The 21881-nt window shown below is 37.9% G+C and overlaps 2 protein-coding genes across 2 annotated transcripts in view; one reads left to right on the forward strand and one right to left on the reverse strand.

Moving 5' to 3' along the window:
* The window catches only part of LOC307161636 (uncharacterized protein), a 125791-nt gene extending 115431 nt beyond the window's left edge, over positions 1–10360 (reverse strand). Inside the window, exon 1 of the mRNA XM_079876496.1 lies at positions 10235–10360. The gene's annotated coding sequence lies outside the window, so the exon portion shown is untranslated. The remainder of the gene's footprint in view (positions 1–10234) is intronic.
* Positions 10361–13986: 3626 nt separating this feature from the next.
* cldn1 (claudin 1) lies at positions 13987–19411 on the forward strand. The gene is made up of 4 exons (XM_079875276.1): positions 13987–14302; positions 17383–17547; positions 18664–18748; positions 19073–19411. Exons 1-4 carry the CDS (start codon positions 14080–14082, stop codon positions 19230–19232), a joined length of 633 nt encoding a protein of 210 aa, XP_079731402.1. The 5' UTR covers positions 13987–14079; the 3' UTR covers positions 19233–19411.
* Positions 19412–21881: the final 2470 nt, after the last annotated feature.

Genomic DNA, 21881 nt, shown 5'->3' on the forward strand with positions numbered 1-21881 from the left:
AACAGCAGTGCAAAATATGAGAAGACAATGCAGAAAAGCAGAGTGCATGTGGCGGAAGACAAAACCTGTAGTCCATTATAACATCTACAAAGACAGCCTGTCATGCTTTCAATATGGAACTAGGCAAAGCTAGACAGACTTTCTTCTCAAATATTATAAACAGCAATATTAACAACACATTAGGGCTGCAGCTATCGATTCTTTTTGTAATCGATTAATCTAGCACTTAATCGATCGATTAATCGAGTAATCTGATAAAAAAAAATTGTGTGTTTTTAAACAACCAAAACAAATAATGCATAACGCAAATGATGTGGCTGTAAAATGATCAAGCATTTGGCTTTTATTTCTAAAAAAAAAACAGAGGTATTTATTCCAACTCCAACATTTAACTAAGCCTATTTATTGCAATTTTTACCCATTTAGCGTTTATAAGTGCCAGTGCCAACAATTATATAACAATACAGTTAAGTCAACTTACTGTAAAAACATCTTCATTGCAGTTTGGTACGGCAGAAATACATACATTCGTTTTCAACAGAACGCTGCATTTGGCTTGCATCACTTGCATTGCGGTGCATTTTAGATGAAGCATCCGTTCGAAAAATCGAACGGATGCTTCAAATTGCATGCGTTGGAGACACCTACACTTAGTGTAACTTTGAAAAGGGGAATGTTTTATTGCAAATATGCATTTTGTTAAATAGAAAAAGAACAGCATTTTGTTTTTCACTTAGGCTTGCAAAGACTGCAATACAATATTTGTTCTTCCATCACGTCCCGGTGTATACAGTGAATGCATGCTGAATTGTTGCGTGTCTACATAAAAGTTTAAGCATATGTGATGCATTGCCGCAATTGGTCTGACTGGCGCGAGAGAGACGAGGGTGCATGCGTGTGTGTGAAGGGGTTCTCTTTTTTTAGGCAATACTCTCTTGTAATTGAACGTGAATACGTTTACTACTTAAAAACATCAAAGCTAAACATCATATCTAGTCAAACCGCATCACGGCATCGCTACAAATACAGTATGGGATTAAAATCAGCGAACATTGATCAATGCATCTAGGCTTAGGCTAAATTACCTTGTTTCAGCGACGCTTGGTGAAACAGCAAACTTTAGACATTCTCTGCCGTTAATGGACATCTTTACTCTCCGTCTCCGCGCCAACTAAATTCAAAATGTATCACGCGCTATGGTGTGCTTCCTGAACATTGAACAACAGTCCGTGTGAAACAATCAGATCCCTGTGCGTATAGTGCGTATAGTAATAGGAATTTAACGAGGCCTCGAGGAATTTTTGTAATCAAGTAACTCGATGAATCGTTTCAGCCCTACAACACACGCACTCTTTTTGCTACTGTAGAGACTGACAAACCCCCCAAGCCAGATTCCCAGTGAAATGCTCTCAGACAGCAAGTGCAGTGAGTTTGCTTCTTTCTTCTCTGAGAAAATCAATAATATCAGAAAGGTGATCAGCACATCCTTGAGTTGCTCTGGGGTCAGACAGATCAAACCACCTGAAAAAGTAGTAACTTTGTCTGATTTCAAAGTAATTGATGGCAAAATTTTGGAAGAAACCGTACAGCACCTTAAAACATCAACCTGCGCTCTTGACACACTTCCCACATCATTTTTCAAAAGTGTGTTAAACAGTTTAGAAGCAGATCTCCTAGAAGTGGTAAATGCTTCACTTCTCTCTGGGAGTTTTCCAAACTCCCTGAAAACTGCTGTTGTCAAGCCCCTCCTGAAAAAGAGCAATCTGGATAAGACCATATTAAGCAACTATAGGCCGATCTCAAATCTTCCTTTCATAGGCAAGATCATTGAAAAAGTTGTCTTCAATCAGCTGAACAAATTCTTATGCTCGAATGGATACTTTGACAATTTTCAATCTGGTTTCTGACCGCACCACAGCACAGAGACAGCGCTCATAAAGATAATAAACGATATTCGCTTAAATACTGATTCAGGCAAATTATCAGTGCTGGTGCTACTCGACCTCAGTGCTGCATTTGACACTGTCGATCATAACATACTTCTTGACAGGCTGGAAAACTGGGAGGGGCTTTCTGGGATAGTCCTAAAATGGTTCAGGTCATACTTAGATGGGAGAGGTTATTATGTGAGTATAGGAGACCATAAGTCTGAGTGGACATCCATGACATGCGGAGTCCATCAAGGCTCAATTCTTGCACCACTCCTGTTCAACCTGTATATGCTCCCAATGAGCCAAATAATGAGAAAGAACCAAATCTCTTACCACAGCTATGCAGACGACACACAGCTCTACTTAGCCCTATCGCCTAATGATTACAGCCCCATTGACTCCCTGTGCCAATGCATTGACGAAGTCAACAGTTGGATTTGTCAAAACTTTCTTCAGTTAACCCTTGTGTGGTGTTCACAACCCAATTTCCCCCGTGGTGTTCCCGGTCAAAAATGACCGGACTATAAAAAATAGCTTATAAATCACTCGTAATGCAATATTATCACCCAATATTGGATTCAGTCTTTTTGTCCACTTGTTCTCTTCCAATTAGGACTGTTTTTATATTTCTATTTGCATCTGATTAATTGTAGGCCTCATTTAATTTGAAAGTAGGCATCTCATTTTTTTAGTAAAAAAAACACATTATTTTTGAATAATTTTGTAAAATATTAAATAAAATCTGAAGAAAATTGGCACTGTTGATCACACTAGTCAACTTTAATTTTTCACCAGGAATTTTGTTTTGAAAAACTTATATTTTGTACAAAATGGCACAGAATTACACTTGTGGTGTTCCACTGGGCCATTGAGGGCCATTGTTTCAATTGTCCATTGAAAGTGAATGGGAGAGACATGTGTTAGAAGTCCATGAGGAATATCTTTAGATCGGAGTGATGGATTATGGTGAGTTTGGGCTCTTTTTAATCTTAACAATCTTATGTAAATAATGATGTGCTATTTTCCACATGCTTTATTGAGTTATGAGTTAAAACGCGATATAAGTGCTAGGCTACATCTATATTCAAGGCTCTGTGTGCGTCTGTTGGGGTTTGTGTGTTACAACTCCATTAGGAATATCTTTAGATCTGAGTGATGGATTATGCTGTGTTTTTAATCGTGATAGTCTGCTGAAATTAATGATGTACAGTTTTCTACGATCTGTGCATGCTTCGTGAAGTTATGAGCGAAAACCATAGCGAGTGCTTCATGAGTGCGTCTGTGGTATTTTCTGTGTTAGAACGCCATGAGGAATATCTTTAGATCTGATTGATGGAATATATTGAGTTTGGGCTCTTTTTAATCGTGAGCTCCTGCTGTAAATAACGATGTGCCATTTTTTATGATCGATGTATTTTTTATGAAGATACGAGTAAAAAGGCCTAAAAAGTCTAAGCTACCTTGCTTGGCTACGTGAGTCTGTGGATTTTTTTGTGTTAGAACTTTATGAGTAGGGCTGAAACGATTAGTCGACATTGTCGGCAACGCCGACAATAAAAAATTGTCGACAAAATATCTTGTTGTCGAGTAGTCGTTCGATCTCACGTGACCTAATGTAAGGGCCTGCAATATCGCAATTTGACCGCTACGGCGCTGTAACGCTAGAGTGTAATGCAGCCGTTACAAATGCTGTTGCGGTAGAGGAAAACACAGCGTGAATTATGAGTGTAAACGAATGCAAGTAACGAATGTAAAGTTTCACAAAACTTCAAACCAAGAATGCTGTTGTATGCAATACATGCAAGGCTGATCTTGCTTTTCACGTGAACACAACATGCATGTTAAAGCACTTAAAGAGGAAACAAGAGGAGCCGGTGAGAGGTGAATGTTCTCCAGCTGGAGCTAAATAACTAAGTTAGCAGTAAATCTCTTTATTAGAGAATGCAATACAACTAATAATAGTAATAATATTAACAATAATAAATATTACAGTAATGTGATGATTTATTTTTGCATAGAATAAAGCTTGATTGAGTTTAGGAGTCAGGGCTGTTTTTATTATTGTAACACTATTAGGTATTAGTCTCATCACTTGCCTGTATTTTGTTCCATATTCATGAAGACTTACAAAAGGAGATGTTATGAAGAATATCATGTCAGTTACTTTTTCATACTGTAAATTAAAAGGTGAATGAGATTGTCTGTCAGCTCAATTGTCATGTCAATTTTTATTTTATTCTTATAATTGTTTACAGATTAAGTTGGTCTGTAATGCAGCTCATTGATTTTTGTTTATTTTTTTTCTATTGAAAGAGAACAGAATATTTAAACAATGTTTAGAGAGCATTTGTGTGTGATTTGAGTTGGACAGAAATCTGAAAACTTAGAGAATGACCTGTTTAGTTGGCTCAAAGTTCATTAAAACAACCATTTCAAAAGCTGAAGTGATTTTCTTTTTATTATATTATAGTTAGAATATGTATAACTCAGTGTTTCTTTTAACTAATTGAAAAAGCTGAATAATCGTTCCAAACTTGCTGATTAGCCGGCGAAATAATCGATGATTAGTCGATTAATTGCCCTAATAATCGTTAGATTAATCGATTATCAAAATAATCGTTTGTTGCAGCCCTATCCATGAGGAATATATTTAGTTCTGAGAGAGGGATTATGTTGAGGACTCATTTTAATTGTAAGCATCTGCTGTAAATAATAATGTGTCATTTTCCACAATCGGAGCATGTTTTATGAAGTTACGAGCTGAAATGTGTCTAAAATTCAGCATCCATATATGGTTTACACATGGGTCCCTTGAAGGGATTCTTTTACAAAAACCTCGCTCAAGTTTAGTAAAAAGCCTGAAACAATTATGCTTGTTGTATTCTACTCATTGAGACCTTTCAAATGACATATGACACAGGACTATCTGAGCTGTATGATGTATTTGACATATTGCTGAATGTAGTACAAAAAAGTAGTTTATAAATTATGAATTTTATTTTTCTATTTATCAGCAAATAACTCAGCACTACTTAGGAGTTTATCAAATTGGCTACATTCATTGTAAATTTCAGACTCTAAGCTTTCAAATGACACCTATTTTAAGTTGATCAAGGTAATATTTTTGAAAAATATTATGATTATATATTTCACAGCTAGGTGGCGCCTGCAGGGGTACACTCCGTTTTAGAGTGATAACTCAGCACTCGTTAGGATTTGATCAAAGTAATTATGCATTAAAAAGCTGAGATTCTAAGCTTTAAAATGATACATATTTTGTGTTGTTCCATTCATTGATTGCATTGGCCTCTCCCATTCACTTTCAATGGCCCATTGAAACAATGGCCCTCAATGGCCCAGTGGAACACCACAAGTGTAATTCTGTGCCATATTGTACAAAATAAAAGTTTTTCAAAACAAAATTCCTGGTGAAAAATTAAAGTAGACTAGTGTGATCAACAGTGCCAATTTTCTTCAGATTTTATTTTATTTTTCAAAAATTATTCAAAAATGATGGGGTTTTTTTACTCAAAAAATGAGATGCCTACTCTCAAATAAATGAGGCCTACGATTAATCAGATGCAAATAGAAATATAAAACCAGTCCTAACTGAAAGAGAACAAGTTGACAAAAAGATTGAATCCAATATTGGGTGAAAATGTAGCATAATAAGTGATTTATAAGCTATTTTTTGTAGTCCGGTCATTTTTGACCGGGAACACCACAAGAGTGACAAGGTGACAAAACCCGCCCTAAAAAATTAAAGGGACACTGTGTGGGAATTTCTCCCATCTAGTGGTGAAATTGTATTTTGCATTCAAACAAATAGTGCTCTCTAGCGCCTCGCTTTTTCAAATGCGTGTTGCATCTACGGTAGCCGTTATGTACCAAAAAGCTATGACAGGATGTCTTAAAATAGCACTTCATCGAGCTTTCCTTCGGGTGAACTGGTTTGTTATTTCAAACAAACTGCAACTTGACACCACAAACAAACGAATGTTACAGTTTAGAACAAACAAAACTTACAACCTTGTTTTTAGGGCCTTCTCTACTTCACTCAATAGCTGCTATTCATCAAAGAGCCTGTTTAACTTTTAACTATAAATGTTCTACTATCTATATAATAAAGTACACAACCAAGCAATGAAAAAAAGCTTGTAATTAAGACCGTAACATTGACTTACCTGTCGAGAAGAAAGCAGGCAACTTCAGGGTCTCTTTTGAAAGCTTTCTCCTGCATTAGCTATCCCCACATTAACCCTTGTTTTTTGTAATCTCCGGTCACGTTTCCTTTAACGGTCTATTTTGGACTTTTTCGACGACGATGACTCCTTATCCTGTGACTCAGCATATGTATAAATGAACGGTGTATAAATAACTGTGCAGTGCATCCTTTTTAACTTGCCGGGGCAGTGACAAGCGCCTCTCACTGCTCTGCTCCTCCGCTTCTGCTGGCTTCAGTCATGTGACGCTGGTTCTGAATGAAAGCGTGTTGTGGAAACGCGTTGGCCTAGTACTTTTTGTCCCTCTCTGCTATTATAGTTTTTCAAGATGGCGGAACTACATGGAAGCCTCCGTGGACCTACCCGTCCCATGTATATAAAGATAATAAATTCTTCTTTTACGAGGATAAGTCAGATAATTAGCAGAGGTATTTGTACACAATTGAGGACATATTTATGAATAAAAATATTGATTTTAGATAATAAAATACCTAAAAACCTACACATTGTCCCTTTAAGAAAATTGTCACAAAACATTTCAGAAATATTTATACCATTTGTGAATCAAGTCACTAAGTTTCAGTCCAAAGCGATAACATTAACTAGTATTTTCGGGAAAAAGAAAATCTTCTCCGGGTCAAAATGACCCGAACACCACATGAGGGTTAAACAAAGACAAAACTGAAGTCATTGCGTTTGGAAACAAAGATGAAGTTCTCAAGGTGAACGCATACCTTCACTCTAGGGGTCAAGCAACTAAAAATCAAGTCAGGAATCTTGGTGTGACACGAGTCAGACCTTAGTTTCAGTAGTCATGTCAAAGCAATAACTAAATCAGCATACTATCATCTGAAAAATATTGCAAGAATTAGATGCTTTGTTTCCAGACAAGACTTAGAGAAACTTGTGCATGCTTTCATCACCAGCAGGGTGAATTATTGTAATGGACTCCTCACTGGCCTTCCCAAAAAGACCATAAGACAGTTGCAGCTCATACAGCGATTTTGATATTCTAGGTATTATCAACTGGCCGGAATTTTGAGATCGCAATAGACGTGAAGGACTATAATGCGTTAAGAGCTCGCTCAAGTACTGCGGAGCTAAACCATTTAGTGCTTTGTAAGTAATCAGCAATATTTTAAAATGTATACGATGTTTATTAGGGAGCCAATGCTGTGTTGACAGAACTGGGCTAATATGGTCATGTATGGGCTAATTTTCTAAGGCCCTGTTTACACGAGAACGCTCGGGGGTGAAAACTTAAAAATATTTTATCAGATGTGCCTTTCGTTTAGACGGCGACTGCGTTTTTGGGGCTTCAAAACGCAAAAAAGTGAAACCACCCTCCAGAGTGGAAATCTTAAAAACGCTCCACCGTCGCGTTCCCGTCTAAAGGGTAAAAACGCAAAAGTCAGCTAGGGAGAGAAGTAGAAGGAAGGTTGTACGCAGCCGCGCGGACTTGGTGTTGTTGTGTGGCAGTGCTTCACATTGCCGCCTGGAATGTATACGATACTACATCGAATTTCACACACTTTTGCGTCACCATATGCACGCAGATTTCCCCCCCATAACGCTCGTCTAAACGCAGAATAAAAAGTGATAACACAACGCCACTTTTGCGTTTTCTCTTCAGATCGTTTCCGTGTAAACATAGCCTAAGAGTATTTGATGATCTAAAGTGTCGAACGCAGCGCTAAGATCGAGTAAAACTAGTATTGAGATACAGCCTTGGTCAGAAGCTAGAAGTCTTTTTTCATTTTAACGAGTGCAGTTTCTGTGCTATGATGCAGCCTAAATCCAGACTGAAACCTTTCAAACATATTATTTTGCACAAAAAAGAGGCTAATTGAGCAGACACAACTTTTTCTAGTATTTTAGACGTAAATGGAAGATTTGAAATGGGTCTGTAATTTGCTAATTCATTTGGATCTAATTGTGATTTCTTGATGAGAGGCTTAACAACGGCCAGCTTGAACGATCTTGAACATGACCTAGAGATAAAGACGAGTTGATAATATTGAGAAGAGGCTCTTCCACTACAGGGAACAACTCTATCAGGGGTTTAGTGGGTGTTGGATCTGATAAACATGTTTAGGGATGCAATGGTACACGGTAAAATCCCGGACCGTTCGGTCAGCCCTGCACGTGACAATCTACCCTCGTGTCCCGCGGGACTTCGGTTTTGCCATTGAGTTCGTGCTGATCCTTTTAGTTTTTGCTTTAGGCGCCGTTCACATATCGCGCCTAAAAACGCGTAGAAAATGCTAGGCGCGCCGCATTCTCCTTTTTCCAAAGCGCTAGGGCGGTTGCGCTCCGGAGGCGTCGGTCGTTGCTAAAGCAACCATCAGCTGCGCTCTGGTTGGTTCTTGTCACGTGACCTACGGTGCGCTTGCGGCATTCTGAAAAGTTGAGAATTTTCTCCACTGCTGGGGACATCGTTAGTGCCAACCGGTCTCGCCTTGCACCAGACAGTGTTGATAGACTCATCTTTTTGCACAAGAATCTCTCAATAGTGGATGAGTAAATAACATTGCACTTTGTATCCTAAATGCAGTATTTTTTTATTATATTATTTTGCTCTGCTTTTTTTATTCAAAGCACAAGCTAATTTATGTTTGTTAAAGGTAAAAGTGCACTTTTTCTTTCACATTGATCACTTCATATACCAGTTATCAAGGTTTGGAATTGGGATCCACTTGAATATTTTGAAGTGTGTTCGTTTACATTTTGTATTTCATATAAGTGATAGTTGAAGAGGTTGTATTACTTAGTGTTGTTCAGTACAGACTAGAGTGTTAATTTATTCCATACATTGATGTTCTTCCTACTGTGACATTCTGTTTATGCTCATAAGAAAAATAAAACATATTTTTGGGAAGAAATAGCAGTCTCTTTCTGCACAAAACATGTACCGAAACCGAACCGAGACCGTGGCCCAAAAACCGAGGTACGGACCGTACCGTGGGCTATCTGTACCGTTGCACCCCTAAACATGTTGTTGGTTTAGATGCAGAGATTAGTTTATTTAGCTCTTCCTGTCCTATAGTTTAAAGCACTGTAATTGTTCTTTAGGGGTGGTATTAACTATAGGGGTGTAACGGTATGAGATTTTCATGGTATGATAATCGTCTCAGAAAATATCACGTTTTCGGTATTAAATGGTCAAACCGTTTTTGTATTTTTAATTTGTAAAGCATATTATATTTTGTTCTATTTCATTCATCAAAAACATCCAATCAATTAAATTTAATAATTGAATTACAGATTAGTTAAACTACTTATATTTATCATTAATAATTTATAAAAAATTCAGGAATTCTGGTTTGACTGTTTTCTGGCTTCTGTACTGATTTAACAAATACAAAATGGTGGCAATGAAATTAATGCATACTTTAAATAAAGTTTTAAAATGTAATCAAATGAAAATAACTTTTATCCTTTTATATTTTGGCAAAGTGCTGCACAACAGAGATTTACTCAATTAAATTATGGGGTAAAATGTATATTTCTTAAACAATGTTTAAATAAATTTCAATACCCTACTATGATTATTATAATTATTTTGAGAAGTACATTTTATTGAACAATCGCAATTACTGTCAAATTGTTATTCTTACACAACAACATTATGGAAGAACCTGGATGATCATTTTGCTCATCCAACACATTATGCAAATTATATGTTTATTGCATTATGATACTGTATGCTCAGCCATAAATTCAGCTTTTCTATGTCTTATTATTTGTGGGGGTGCTGCTGCTGCTGTACTTATTTGCTTTATATATCCAGATGTATTTCTAATATGTTGACCACCTCATGCATGTAAATAGGGCTGACAAAACAAAACTATGAAGTGCAACATCACATTATTTAACTATGACCTCACGATTGAATTTACACATTCCTGACTGGTAGCGAACATTAGAGAAGTGTTGGTCACTAAGCTAGCTGCAATTAACAATTATCTTCCAATAAACACTAACTAAAGCTGGCTACATAAAATACAACTACTGACTAGATTCACGAGAGGACGGCTGAAGTGTTTAAAAGTGAAAAATACAGTAATTTCATCAACTTACCAGCGCGCGTGCTTCGGAAACACTGGAAATGAATGGGGTTCAGTGCTGGAGCTGTCGGTGTTTGCTGGGACTATCGGCTATGCCATCGGCTGCTCCGCGACACGCGTCACTTCCGCATTCCAAAGTGCTTCTCTTCTTCTTTTCAAGTTTAATGGCGGTTGGCAAACCAAACTTAAATGGTGCTATTCCAAAGTTCCCGCGGCGTTACGTACATGACCGACCGACCAATGGTGGCGTGCGAGAAGGCGGGACCTAAAGCAATGCACGAACGCACACAATGAATGAACGGCGACTATATAAAGCAAAAGCTGAATCCCGGGCATTTTGGGCGATCATTTTTTAAGGTCCAAAAAGAGGACATGTCCGGGAAAAGGGGACGTATGGTGGTAGGGATGGGGAAATGAAGCCTCGTGAATCACTGAGGCTTTCCCCTGACTGTTCCGGGAAAGATTCAAAGCTTCGAGAGTGTGGAGAACAGCGCCACCTGGTGCTTATTTAAAATAAAGCAGCCAGAAGCCTGTGTTAGTTCTGGCAGATGAAGCAACCACAACACACTCCATAGTTTCAATGTTGTGTGTACAAATAAAAGCCAACATGTTTGTGTTTGATTTGTTCATTAAATAAATCATTTTACCCATAAAAGTGTGACAGTAAAATATAAAATGAGCTTATATGATTCAATAAGATCTAACGTAGGCCTACTCACTCTCTCACTCTACACACACACACACACAGTGTGTGTTTGAGCATTGTTTGTGCTGGTCTACAGCACTGTCCAACAGAAGACAAAGGTTTCCACCCCAGAAGTGTGAGGAGAAAAATGAATGTACATGTACATTGACTGAATATAAGACACATCAACGGTCAACAATTATAAAATAAAATAATAAAAAATTAATTAATAATAAATAAATAAATATATTTTAATTTTTTCTTCTTCTTTTTTAGAAATGCATACTGTTACGACCTCTAGGGGTCAGCCGCAACAGGAAAAGGAAGAGAGTCACACTACCAGAGAGATGACGTGTAATATGAATTTTATTGACAATGAAGGGTTAGCGTCAGATATAGGAGAAAACCAGAAGTAGTTACATTTAACAAACACTCACAGTTTCACTAAACACTATCTCTGGCACGACACTTCAATCACAGTTTCACTAAACACTATCTCTCTGGTACGACACTCTTAGGGCCTGTCTGTCCCAATACCTCCCCTTACCCTAGATTTCTGCCCTAACCCTTGTTTTTGCAAGGGTCACGCTTGGGTGTCCCAATACTCTAAAGAGCAAGGGGGAGTGCTATTCTCCCCTTAAAATCAACCCTCAAAACATAGTGCGGTCCAATGCAGGCTTTTGTTGGAGAAACATAAGAGGATTATGATCAGTGAAAATGGTAACAGGTTGTACACTCGAACCAATATACACTTCAAAGTGTTGCAAGGCGAGAATTAATGCGAGTGCCTCTTTCTCTATAGTACTGTAGTTCATTTGATGTTTGAGAAACGTTTTCGAAAAGAAACTGATGGGATGATTCAAATCATCTTCACCGGTCATCGGAAAATCAAGGACAGCTTGAATCTTTGAGTTCAAAGGGCAAATCTGACCACTACCGACCTCCTTACCCAAATATGTAACTGTAGCACAACCGAATTCGCATTTTGCTAGATTCAAGGTAAGATTAGCATCCCTAAGACGTTTGAAGACTTCCTCTAAGATTTTAAGATGTTCTTCCCAAGTGCTAGCATAACACACAACATCATCTAAATAAACTTCACAATTAGATATGTTGGATAACACAATCTTAATAATGTTCCATTAATACAGTGTTTACTTTTTTCTTGATATACACTGAAAGAATGGAAGTGAAATGTGACAACATGCCCCATAGGTGGTGCTCACTGTAACATGGCCATATGACAGATTAAAATGCTATCTGATCTAATCAAAACAATATACAAGACAAACTAAAATATTTTCTCAATAAAACACTATTATTAACTTTTTCATATAAAATGTCATCTTTTAATCATTCAAAATAAACACATTTCTGAGTTTGACAATAAACACATCGCAAAACACAGCTATACAGCATAGTTCAAAACATAATAATAATTCATAATTTCTGAACATTGACTATGAGTCCTTATGCACCTTTTTCTCATGGTTTCTCAATAGAATTAATAGAATCTAATAGCATAGTTCTAATAGGGGCTCATTGTAACACAGTGTGACAACATGCCCCGCCTGAGCAACTGGGGTTTAAACCCGGTGTTCCTGCTGGTTAGATCAGCATTAAACAATTATATCAACTGTTAAATAACAGATTTAAGATTTGTCTAATTAAAAAAAAAATAATAATAATAATAAAAAAAACAGAGATGAAAATTGACACAAGACATTTAGCCAGCTTTTGCTACTGTTTTCTAGTGTTAAATGTTCAGTGATATCTTCCAAAGCTTTCTGAATTTTGGCGCCATGTTTTCTAGTGTTGATATGGAAACTAGTAAACACTGAGTTTCATAATGCTGGCATGTGTGGAAGTATTAAAAAAAAAAAGTGTGTTACAACCCCAACTTAGTTAGTTTGTGCCCCACTCACCCCTAGCCTACTATTTTATTTTATTTATTTATTTATTTTGTCATTTAATTTAATTATGTTTTAATATACAGTACCAGTCAAAAGTTTGGAAACATTACTATTTTTAATGTTTTTGAAAGAAGTCTCTTATGCTCATCAAGCCTGCAGTTAAAAAAACAAAAAAAAAACAAAAAAAACAAAAACAGTAATATTATGAAATATTATTACAATTTAAAATAATGGTTCTCTTTTTTAATATATTTTAAAATGTAATTTATTTTTGTGATGCAAAGCTGAATTTTCATCAGCAAGTACTCCAGTCTTTGGTGTCTTATGATCCTTCAGAAATCATTCTAATATGCTGATTTGATACTCAGTTATTATCAATGATGGAAACAGTTGTGCTGTTTAATATATTTTTTTGGAATACTTTTTTCAGGATTCATTGATGAGTAAAACGTTAACAGCATTTATTCATAAAAACAGCATTTATTCAAAATAAAAACATTTCTAACAATATAAATCGTTACCATCACCTTTTATCAATTTAACGCATCCTTGTTGAATTAAAGTACTAATTTCTTAAAAAAAAAATAGTTATTGTTCCCAAACTTTTGAACGGTAGTGTATATTGTTACAAAAGATTTCTATTCTAAATAAATACAGTTCTTTTTAACTTTTTATTCATCAAATAATCCTGAAAAAAGTATCTCAGGTTATAAAAAAATATTAAGCAGCAGAACTGTTTCCATCATTGATCATAAATCATCATATTAGAATGATTTCTGAAGGATCATAAGACACCAAAGACTGGAGTACTTGCTGATGAAAATTCAGATTTGCATCACACAAATAAATTACATTTTAAAGTATATTAAAAAAGAGAACCATTATTTTAAATTGTAATAATATTTCATAATATTACTGTTTTTTTTTTTTGTTTTTTTTTTAACTGCAGGCTTGATGAGCATAAGAGACTTCTTTCAAAAACATTAAAAATAGTAATGTTTCCAAACTTTTGACTGGTACTGTACGTTTAGTTGTTGTTGTTGTTTTATTAGTGAAGCTAACGGATAAAGTGAGTAGCCTATATGAGTGTCTGTGAGCGGGCGCGAGCGGTAGGAGGCGCAGCGGATCTTCAGGTGTGGCTTCAGAGCTCCAGAGGAGGAGGATGATGATGATGATGATGATGCTGGAGGAGTTTCATTCATGTGTCAGCAGCTCTCAGCTCTTCTCACTCACTCCAGCGGGCTTTAACTCAGCGCACTGATGGCCAACGCGGGTCTGCAGCTCCTCGGGTATATCCTGGCCTCTCTGGGTCTCCTGGGTCTCATCGCTTCCACAGCCATGGCCGAGTGGAAGATCTCCTCCTACGCAGGAGACAACATCATCACAGCCCAGGCCATGTACGAGGGGCTCTGGCAGTCCTGCGTGTCCCAGAGCACGGGCCAGCTCCAGTGTAAAGTCTACGACTCCCTACTGCAGATACCAGGTGCGCGCGCCCGTTCATTCCGTTCCGTTCCGTTCATCAGTGTGTGTGTGTGTGTGTGTGTGTGTGTGTGAGAGAGAGAGCGCTTATTCCTGCGCAGGTTTAGACAAGTCTGGCGAATGCCGCGAATTCTTCAGAAGATTTAGATCACCGGAAAACCTCGGGATGTTTGAGAAAAATAATTTATTTTAACAAGGTTCTCTAAAGTTATGAACAAACGTTCTTCCTGTTACATTTATAGAACGTTCGTTCAAAGATATCTGGTCTTTAATAATGTTCTCTAAACGTTAGCACAAAAAACTCATGGAACGTTTTTCCAAAACCATTTTAGTTGGATTTCGCCAACACTTTTTAAATGTTACTTGTTTCAGAACGTTCAGAGAACATTCCATTTTATCATTATTCAGTCATTATGAGTAATTTAATGTTCTCTGAACGTTCTGAAACAAGTTGCTATATTTAAAAAAGTAACGTCAATCTAAAACGTTTCAGAAAAAAACACATAAACGATGAATAAATGTTTTTATGCTAGTTTTGAGAACATTATTAAAGACCAGATAAGACTTAACGAACGTTCTATTAACATTAACATCACTTGAATAACTTTTGTTCATAACTTTAGCCAAAGTTCACAGAACTTAATTTTTTTTTTATTTAACCCATAAAAATGTATTTTGCTGGAATAAATTAATGTATTTAGGTTGATTCAGCAGTATTAAAATACAATTTTAAACAATATTCTTTACTTGACTAAAACTCAACTAAATTTTGTGAATTTAACCAGTGAATGGTATCATTTTTAAGTTACCATTTTTGATCAGTGCAGCTGGGATATACTATTTTATATATTCAAAAGTAATGTTCCCATAATGTTTGAAGAATGATAAAATGGAATGTTCCCTTATCATTCGCAAAACCAAGATATTTTGAACATTCAGAAATAACATTCTTAAAACATATTTTTATTAGCTGGGCACCAGGTATTTTCAGTAAATGTATCAAATGCAGAGTTGGCAAAAATGATTCTCTTTTATGTTTTATTTCAGCATAACCAATTTAATAAACTGAAAGCAGTCACATGATGAGTGACTCATTTTCTTACATTTGATAAAGCAGGGCTGCCAACTTTTGAGTTTAGCTAGGAGTGAGATTTTTATTTTATTTTTGGCGGGGGTGGGGGGTGGGGGTTATGTAAAAACAAATATTGCATCACAATAAGTGTAATTGTGATTGTCAAAACATTTGGTAACTAAATAGAATTTTATGAAGTTTAGTGACAACATGTTACAATGTTTACATTGTACAATGACTGGTAGGATACAGTTTTTATTATTGCTTGACAAAAATTGCAAGATTTCAATTCCATTCTTGTGATTTGATTCTGATTTTGATTCAATATTGACTAATTTGGATACATGTTTATTTTACATTTTATTTAAAAAAATAATCTCACCTAATGCTGTAAACATAGAGGGCCCAATCTGCTGGTATTATTAAAGGTTGAAAACAACAAATTAAATTAAATATAATGCAGTTTTAAATAACAATTATTTAATGACACAAGTAAAAATATAATAAATATGTAATATAGTGCTCAGCAAAATCTCCTCTCTAGCTATTTTTTCTATTCAGTTAACATGCTATGGTCATTAAATGTCTTTCCTGAGCTAAATGTAACGTTATGTGTTCTCCTGCTGTTACATTGACCTCTTTCCGTGGTTGAAAAACACTAATTGGTCGATATTATGTATACTTTCGGTAAGTTGTACTGCATCTTTAAATAAAAAAGTAACAGATGATCGGTTCACGTGCACTTGAACTGAGGCGCTCAGTGATCTGTCCGAAAATTGACGGAATCTAAGAGCTGAGAATTAGTTTAATATTAAAAGTACCTCTTTGCTCCGCAATTTTTCTGTGTGTGAGAAAATGGATGTGTGGCGTGAGATGTGTGAAAAGTGTCAATTGCGTGAGTCTCACGCTCAATGCGTGAGAGTTGGCAGCCCTGGATAAAGTCATTGTGAAATCAAGATCTTATTTTTTTAACGGAATAGTGTTTCTTGTCAGGTTTAAGTGAACAAGGTTGAAACCATGGTTAAACCACGGTTATTGTAGTAGAACCATGGTTAATTTGCAGTTACTATGGTTTTACTACAAAAACCATAGTTAAACCATGGTAACTACAAAAAAAACACAGTTACCACAAAAAAAACATGGTTAATTTTCATAAGGGACTTGCTGTTAGACTAACGGTAACTTTACATATTATATTCAGCATTTTGGTATAAAAAACATACAAAACAATGGTAGGTGGTTCTTATCTTTATGTTTAATAAGCACATTGCATTATCTTCGTGAAAAATGTAACCTGCAATTTACACTTTAAGTGAACAAGCCTGGACTGTTGATGAAGCAGCCGATGCGATGGGATGGGATGGGATGGGATGTGAAGGGATGGGAAGGAACGGGACGGGACGGGATGCAATGGGATATGATGGGATGGGAAGGGATAGGATGGGATGCGGTGCTATGGGATGGGATATGATAAGGGATGTGATGGCATAGGATGCGATGCTATAGGATGTGATGGGATGCGATTCTATGGGATGGGAAGGGATAGGATGGGATGCGGTGCTATGGGATGGGATGCGGTGCTATGGGATGGGATGTGATGGGATGTTATGGGATAGGATGCGATGCTATAGGATGTGATGGGATGGGAAGGGATAGGATGGGATGCAATGCTATGGGATGGGATGCTATGGGATGGGATGTGATAAGGGATGTGATGGCATAGGATGCGATGCTATAGGATGTGATGGGATGCGATTCTATGGGATGGGAAGGGATAGGATGGGATGCGGTGCTATGGGATGGGATGTGATAAGGGATGTGATGGCATAGGATGCGATGCTATAGGATGTGATGGGATGAGATTCTATGGGATGGGAAGGGATAGGATGGGATGCGATGCTATGGGATGGGATGGTGTGATGTGATGATGTGATGGATGTGCCGATGCGATATGCTGATGTAATGGGATGGTATGCGATGTGATGATGTGATGTCTCTCGGTTCTCTCTCAGGGGAAGTCCAGGGCACCCGCGCCCTCATGATCCTCGCCACCTTCCTGTGTGGCATTGCTCTGTTGATCGCCGCCGTCGGGATGAAGTGCACAACCTGCCTGTCTGACAACAAAGAGCAGAAGAACAAGGTGGCCTTGGCTGGAGGCGTCCTCTTCGTCATCGCAGATATGTTGCTATTATATTCATTACAGAAACGACTCATGTGTGCCATTGCTCAGCTTAACGAGGTCAACAAACTTATGGAATTATTAAAGGGGTCCTATTTTGGTTTTCCACTGTAGTTAGTGTGTAATGTTGCTGTTTGAGCATAAAAAAGATCTACCGGGTTACGAAGCTCAAAGTCCACTCCAAAGGGAGATATTTTATTGAACAGAATCCACTTTCCAAGAACTACAACAAGTGGCTTGTTTGGACTACAACACGATTTTTCCGGATCTTATGAAGTCATAATGTTCCTCATTTAAATAATCCCTGCCCACGGAATACGCAGTAAGGGAGACGAGGCCTGGTTGAGCTGAGGAGACCGTGCTGTCGCTATGTTGAAGAGACGCTGTTTTTTCCATGTTTCCAAAACTCATTTGTTTGACCTTCCTAAGGCTGACGAACTTAGAGTGGTTACATTTTACTTTAAGCACTGTTCCTGAATGTTATAGCCTCAACGTTTATCTGTGCGCTGCACATTTTACGGAGAACAGCTTGTTTTCTGTTGCTTTTTTAAGATAGTTCACCGCTCCTTAGGAAAGTTATCCATGATTTTATGATCAATTACTGTTTCTATTACCACAGTTTTCCGACAAATATGATTAAATGGTGGATAACATTGTATCTATAACGTATAAGAAAATTATAAAAAACGTCCTGTGAAATCAGTGATTGCAAAGTCCATGAAATCTGTTCTGATCCTCTTGTTCGTTAACATTGTCAGGGTCTGAATCAGGCTCGAAATGGTTTTAAATTGACGCCATCATTAATTTTTACATCTGAGTAGAGCTTGCGGTTATGAAGGGGTGGGACATTTCCCAAACACAAGCCAAACACTTCCAATCAGAGGGAGGGGCTTCATCGAAAATAATGCGTTCAACCAGTCTGGGCAGAGAGGAGATACAGTATAATAATGTAAAATATGTGAAAAATAATGTGTTTATTGAACAATCAAGCATGAAAACACATTCTAGTGCACTTGAAAAACAAAATCAAGACTTCATTAAAGGACATAATAGGACCCCTTTGAAACAGGAACTCAGCAGCATGTTCATGTCAAACCTCTTCTTATTTCTACAAGGGTTTGTGCTCTTATCGCCACAAGCTGGTATGGAGAAAACATAAGACGGAAGTTCTTCGATCCGTTCACTCCAACAAATGCGAGGTAAGCGCCAGGAGTCCACGAGACGGGCAGCGTTCACTCTTCAAAATGATACTTTGGATGCTTTTAATTTATTACAGCCAAATGTATGAGTTTTTCTTTACCGTGTTATTGTTTGGTTCAATAATTAGCTTTGTGGCTAATTTGGCTTTACGTCTAATATCTTCATTTTTAACACCTCAATAATACACTGGTAAATCCATCTATTATAGTGCATTTTGTTTTTGATGAATTGAATTGAGTGTTGAAGTCATGTGACGTGTGTGGCTCTAAGTGGTCATGTGGTACAGTGGTCAGGCGCTGATGTTGTTGCTGGTGTGCCGACAGGTATGAGTTCGGCAAGGCTCTGTACGTGGGTTGGGGAGCGTCGGCGCTGACCGTCATCGGTGGAAGCATGCTGTGCTGTAACTGTCCCAGCAAAGCCGCTGGGAAAACCTTCCCGCCTCCCACACGTGCAGCAGCGCGGCCAGGAGCGGAGCGTGTGTGAATCAGGAACGGCAGAACACACACCTCTGCCTGCTTGCCAGTGATGTGCCAATCAGTTTTTGTATGTACTTGTATTACTCTATGTGTTGTAATACCAAAACTTCTCACGAGGTTTCAAAAGATTTAAATCAATGTGTTGCCTCATCAATACTCAATAAAATATTTTAATAAATAAATTTTCTGCCCTAATGTTAATTCATTATTTAGTTTATTATTACGTAAGGCTGAAGTGTGTCATTTCCACTAGTGTCACCAGAGCTGAAATAATGGACACGCCCCCTATCTGCCATTGGTCAGGAAAACTGATAGCTCTCCTCCTTCTTGCTTTCCCTGGGAATCGAACCCATGACCTTGGCGCCAACACTCTACTGTTTGAGCTACAGGAAAGCTCAAGTAATAAGTTTCTGTAATGTGGCTGTTTTTCCCTCCATCATAAACGAGTGTGTCTCGAGCATCAGACGAAACACAATAAACGCTGTCATGTTCTCTTGCGTTCGGATGCTGGTGTTCAGGAACACACTCGTGTGAGACGCTTCTGGAAGGAATTAAACCAAATCATTCTGATCACACAATTCGACTCCGCCGTGTCAGAATCACTAAACCAACATCTGAGATGCAGCGATGCCATTGGTCCGCTGGTTACTCCAGTTATCCAATCACAGCTGACGCTGAGGCAAAGTCACATGAGTGTTTTGAGGGATGTTGTAAGTAGTCCACTGTAGGTGAGTTTGATAGAACAACTGCAGTATTTATTAAATTCCAATGTGAACAGATACAAAATAAACAACTGACTTGACTTGACTGACAATGATTACAGGGACAACACTAGACAAAGTAAAGCTCAATGTATACTTCTGTGTCAAACTCACGCCGTAGCTGTGGTAGCTCGTAGTCTACATGTGTAATTGTGCGTCGACGCGGACAACGACGCAGAAGTATAAATGAGAACCAACGTGTAGGTCCAACGCATAAGTATAAATCAGCCTTAACAAGGCAAATATGAGGGCTAAAATATACAAGGACTGATGACTAAACAAGACACACCTGTGAACAATCAAGACAATGAACCAATGAAAACAACACAAGAGAAGAAGTACATGACGTGACCACATGAGGACAAGGAATCACATGACAAACCAGGGAACATGAAACAAAAACTATACATTCGGTAAATGTGTCTCCATCGTAGTTCATGCGCACGTCTGCTTATCAGAAGAATTGAGCGCACAAGTCTTTCATGCACATTTTAAGATTTCAATCCTATCTCGACTTTCCATCCAGCGTTTTTTTATGTGATATTGCAAAATTCACATTAAAAAATATATATGGACATAAACGCAGCTTGTGTGAGAGTGTCGGGCTGATGGTGACGCTGGAACACACTTCAGCTTTACTCTGTTCTCAGGTGTTGTTCAGCTGATCTGTGATGATAGTGGAAGTGCTTTCAGATGAGTTTATCTGCTAAAGATTCGTTCAGCGGGCTGTGCTGTGAAGTGTTTGTCCTCTATCGAGTGTGTGTGTGTGTGTTTGTACATGCTCCGGGTTGAACCTGTGTGGACCTGCAGCACATTCCTCCCTCATTCTCCCCCGGAATAGCAGCAGAAGAGAGTCAGGATGGAAACATCTCTCTCCACGGATGAGGTCGCGACTCTGATAATGAGGAGAGGTGTGTGTTTCTCCTCAGGCTACAGATGAGTCTCAGCAAACACACCATCAAACAAGCACACTACACATCACAGTGCAGAATAACACACACACACAGAGGTTATGTGGCATTATATTAGTTTATGCTCATTATAATGCAAGGTCAGACACATTAGTGTGTGATTGAGGATCTGATCTGCCTATTATTATGACCAGACTGGGACTGAATCATAAATTGAATCATGAATTTCCTCTTACACTTCCAGATGAAGAAATTCAACATGTATATGATGATCGGATCGTGTTAGTGTTTAGATTTTGCTTCATGCACTGAAGATGATGAAGCTGCTGTTGGTTTGTGTTTCTCAACCCTCTGGTGGCTGGAAAAGATAATTAATTAAATAAATGTAGAATTAAAATAAATTATTTTAAAGTAAAAACAATCAGAAACATAACCACAAGTGACGATCATCGGGGTCCGAACACCAGGATCATGTGGAGGATCACACAGAAAACAGGGGACGCTCTGGCACAGTTATGAACAAACATTCTTCCAGTCAGCCTAGCTATAGGCAGAGCAGGCGATTGCCTCGGGCTTTGAGGAGGGGCCTCCATAACCGTAATTATTTATTTATTTATTTATTTTTCAGACCCAGAGGGATCCATAATACAATACAAGACACATACATAGTAATACATAAAAAAGAAATACGAGTAAAAAAATCAGTACATCAAGTTACGTAAAACTGCAGCACAGGTAGGTACCCCAACACTAACAAACATATGGCTTGCACTGGAGTCTCTTGGATCTCTCAGCAGAAGCCTCATGCTGTCATTATAAGCCACTATGAGCTGTCTAATGCTGCCTTGCTTATAACGACACCACAGATAGGCAGTGTACAGTGGTGTACAGTACGTTCTAAAGAGTGAGATCTTCACAGGGACAGAGCACATACTAAACTTACGACACAACATGTTCGCTTGCACATATAGCTTACGACGCTGC

This window comes from Squalius cephalus (assembly GCF_949319135.1).
Source record: "Squalius cephalus genome assembly, chromosome: 7".
NCBI classification, from domain to species: Eukaryota; Metazoa; Chordata; class Actinopteri; order Cypriniformes; family Leuciscidae; genus Squalius; species Squalius cephalus.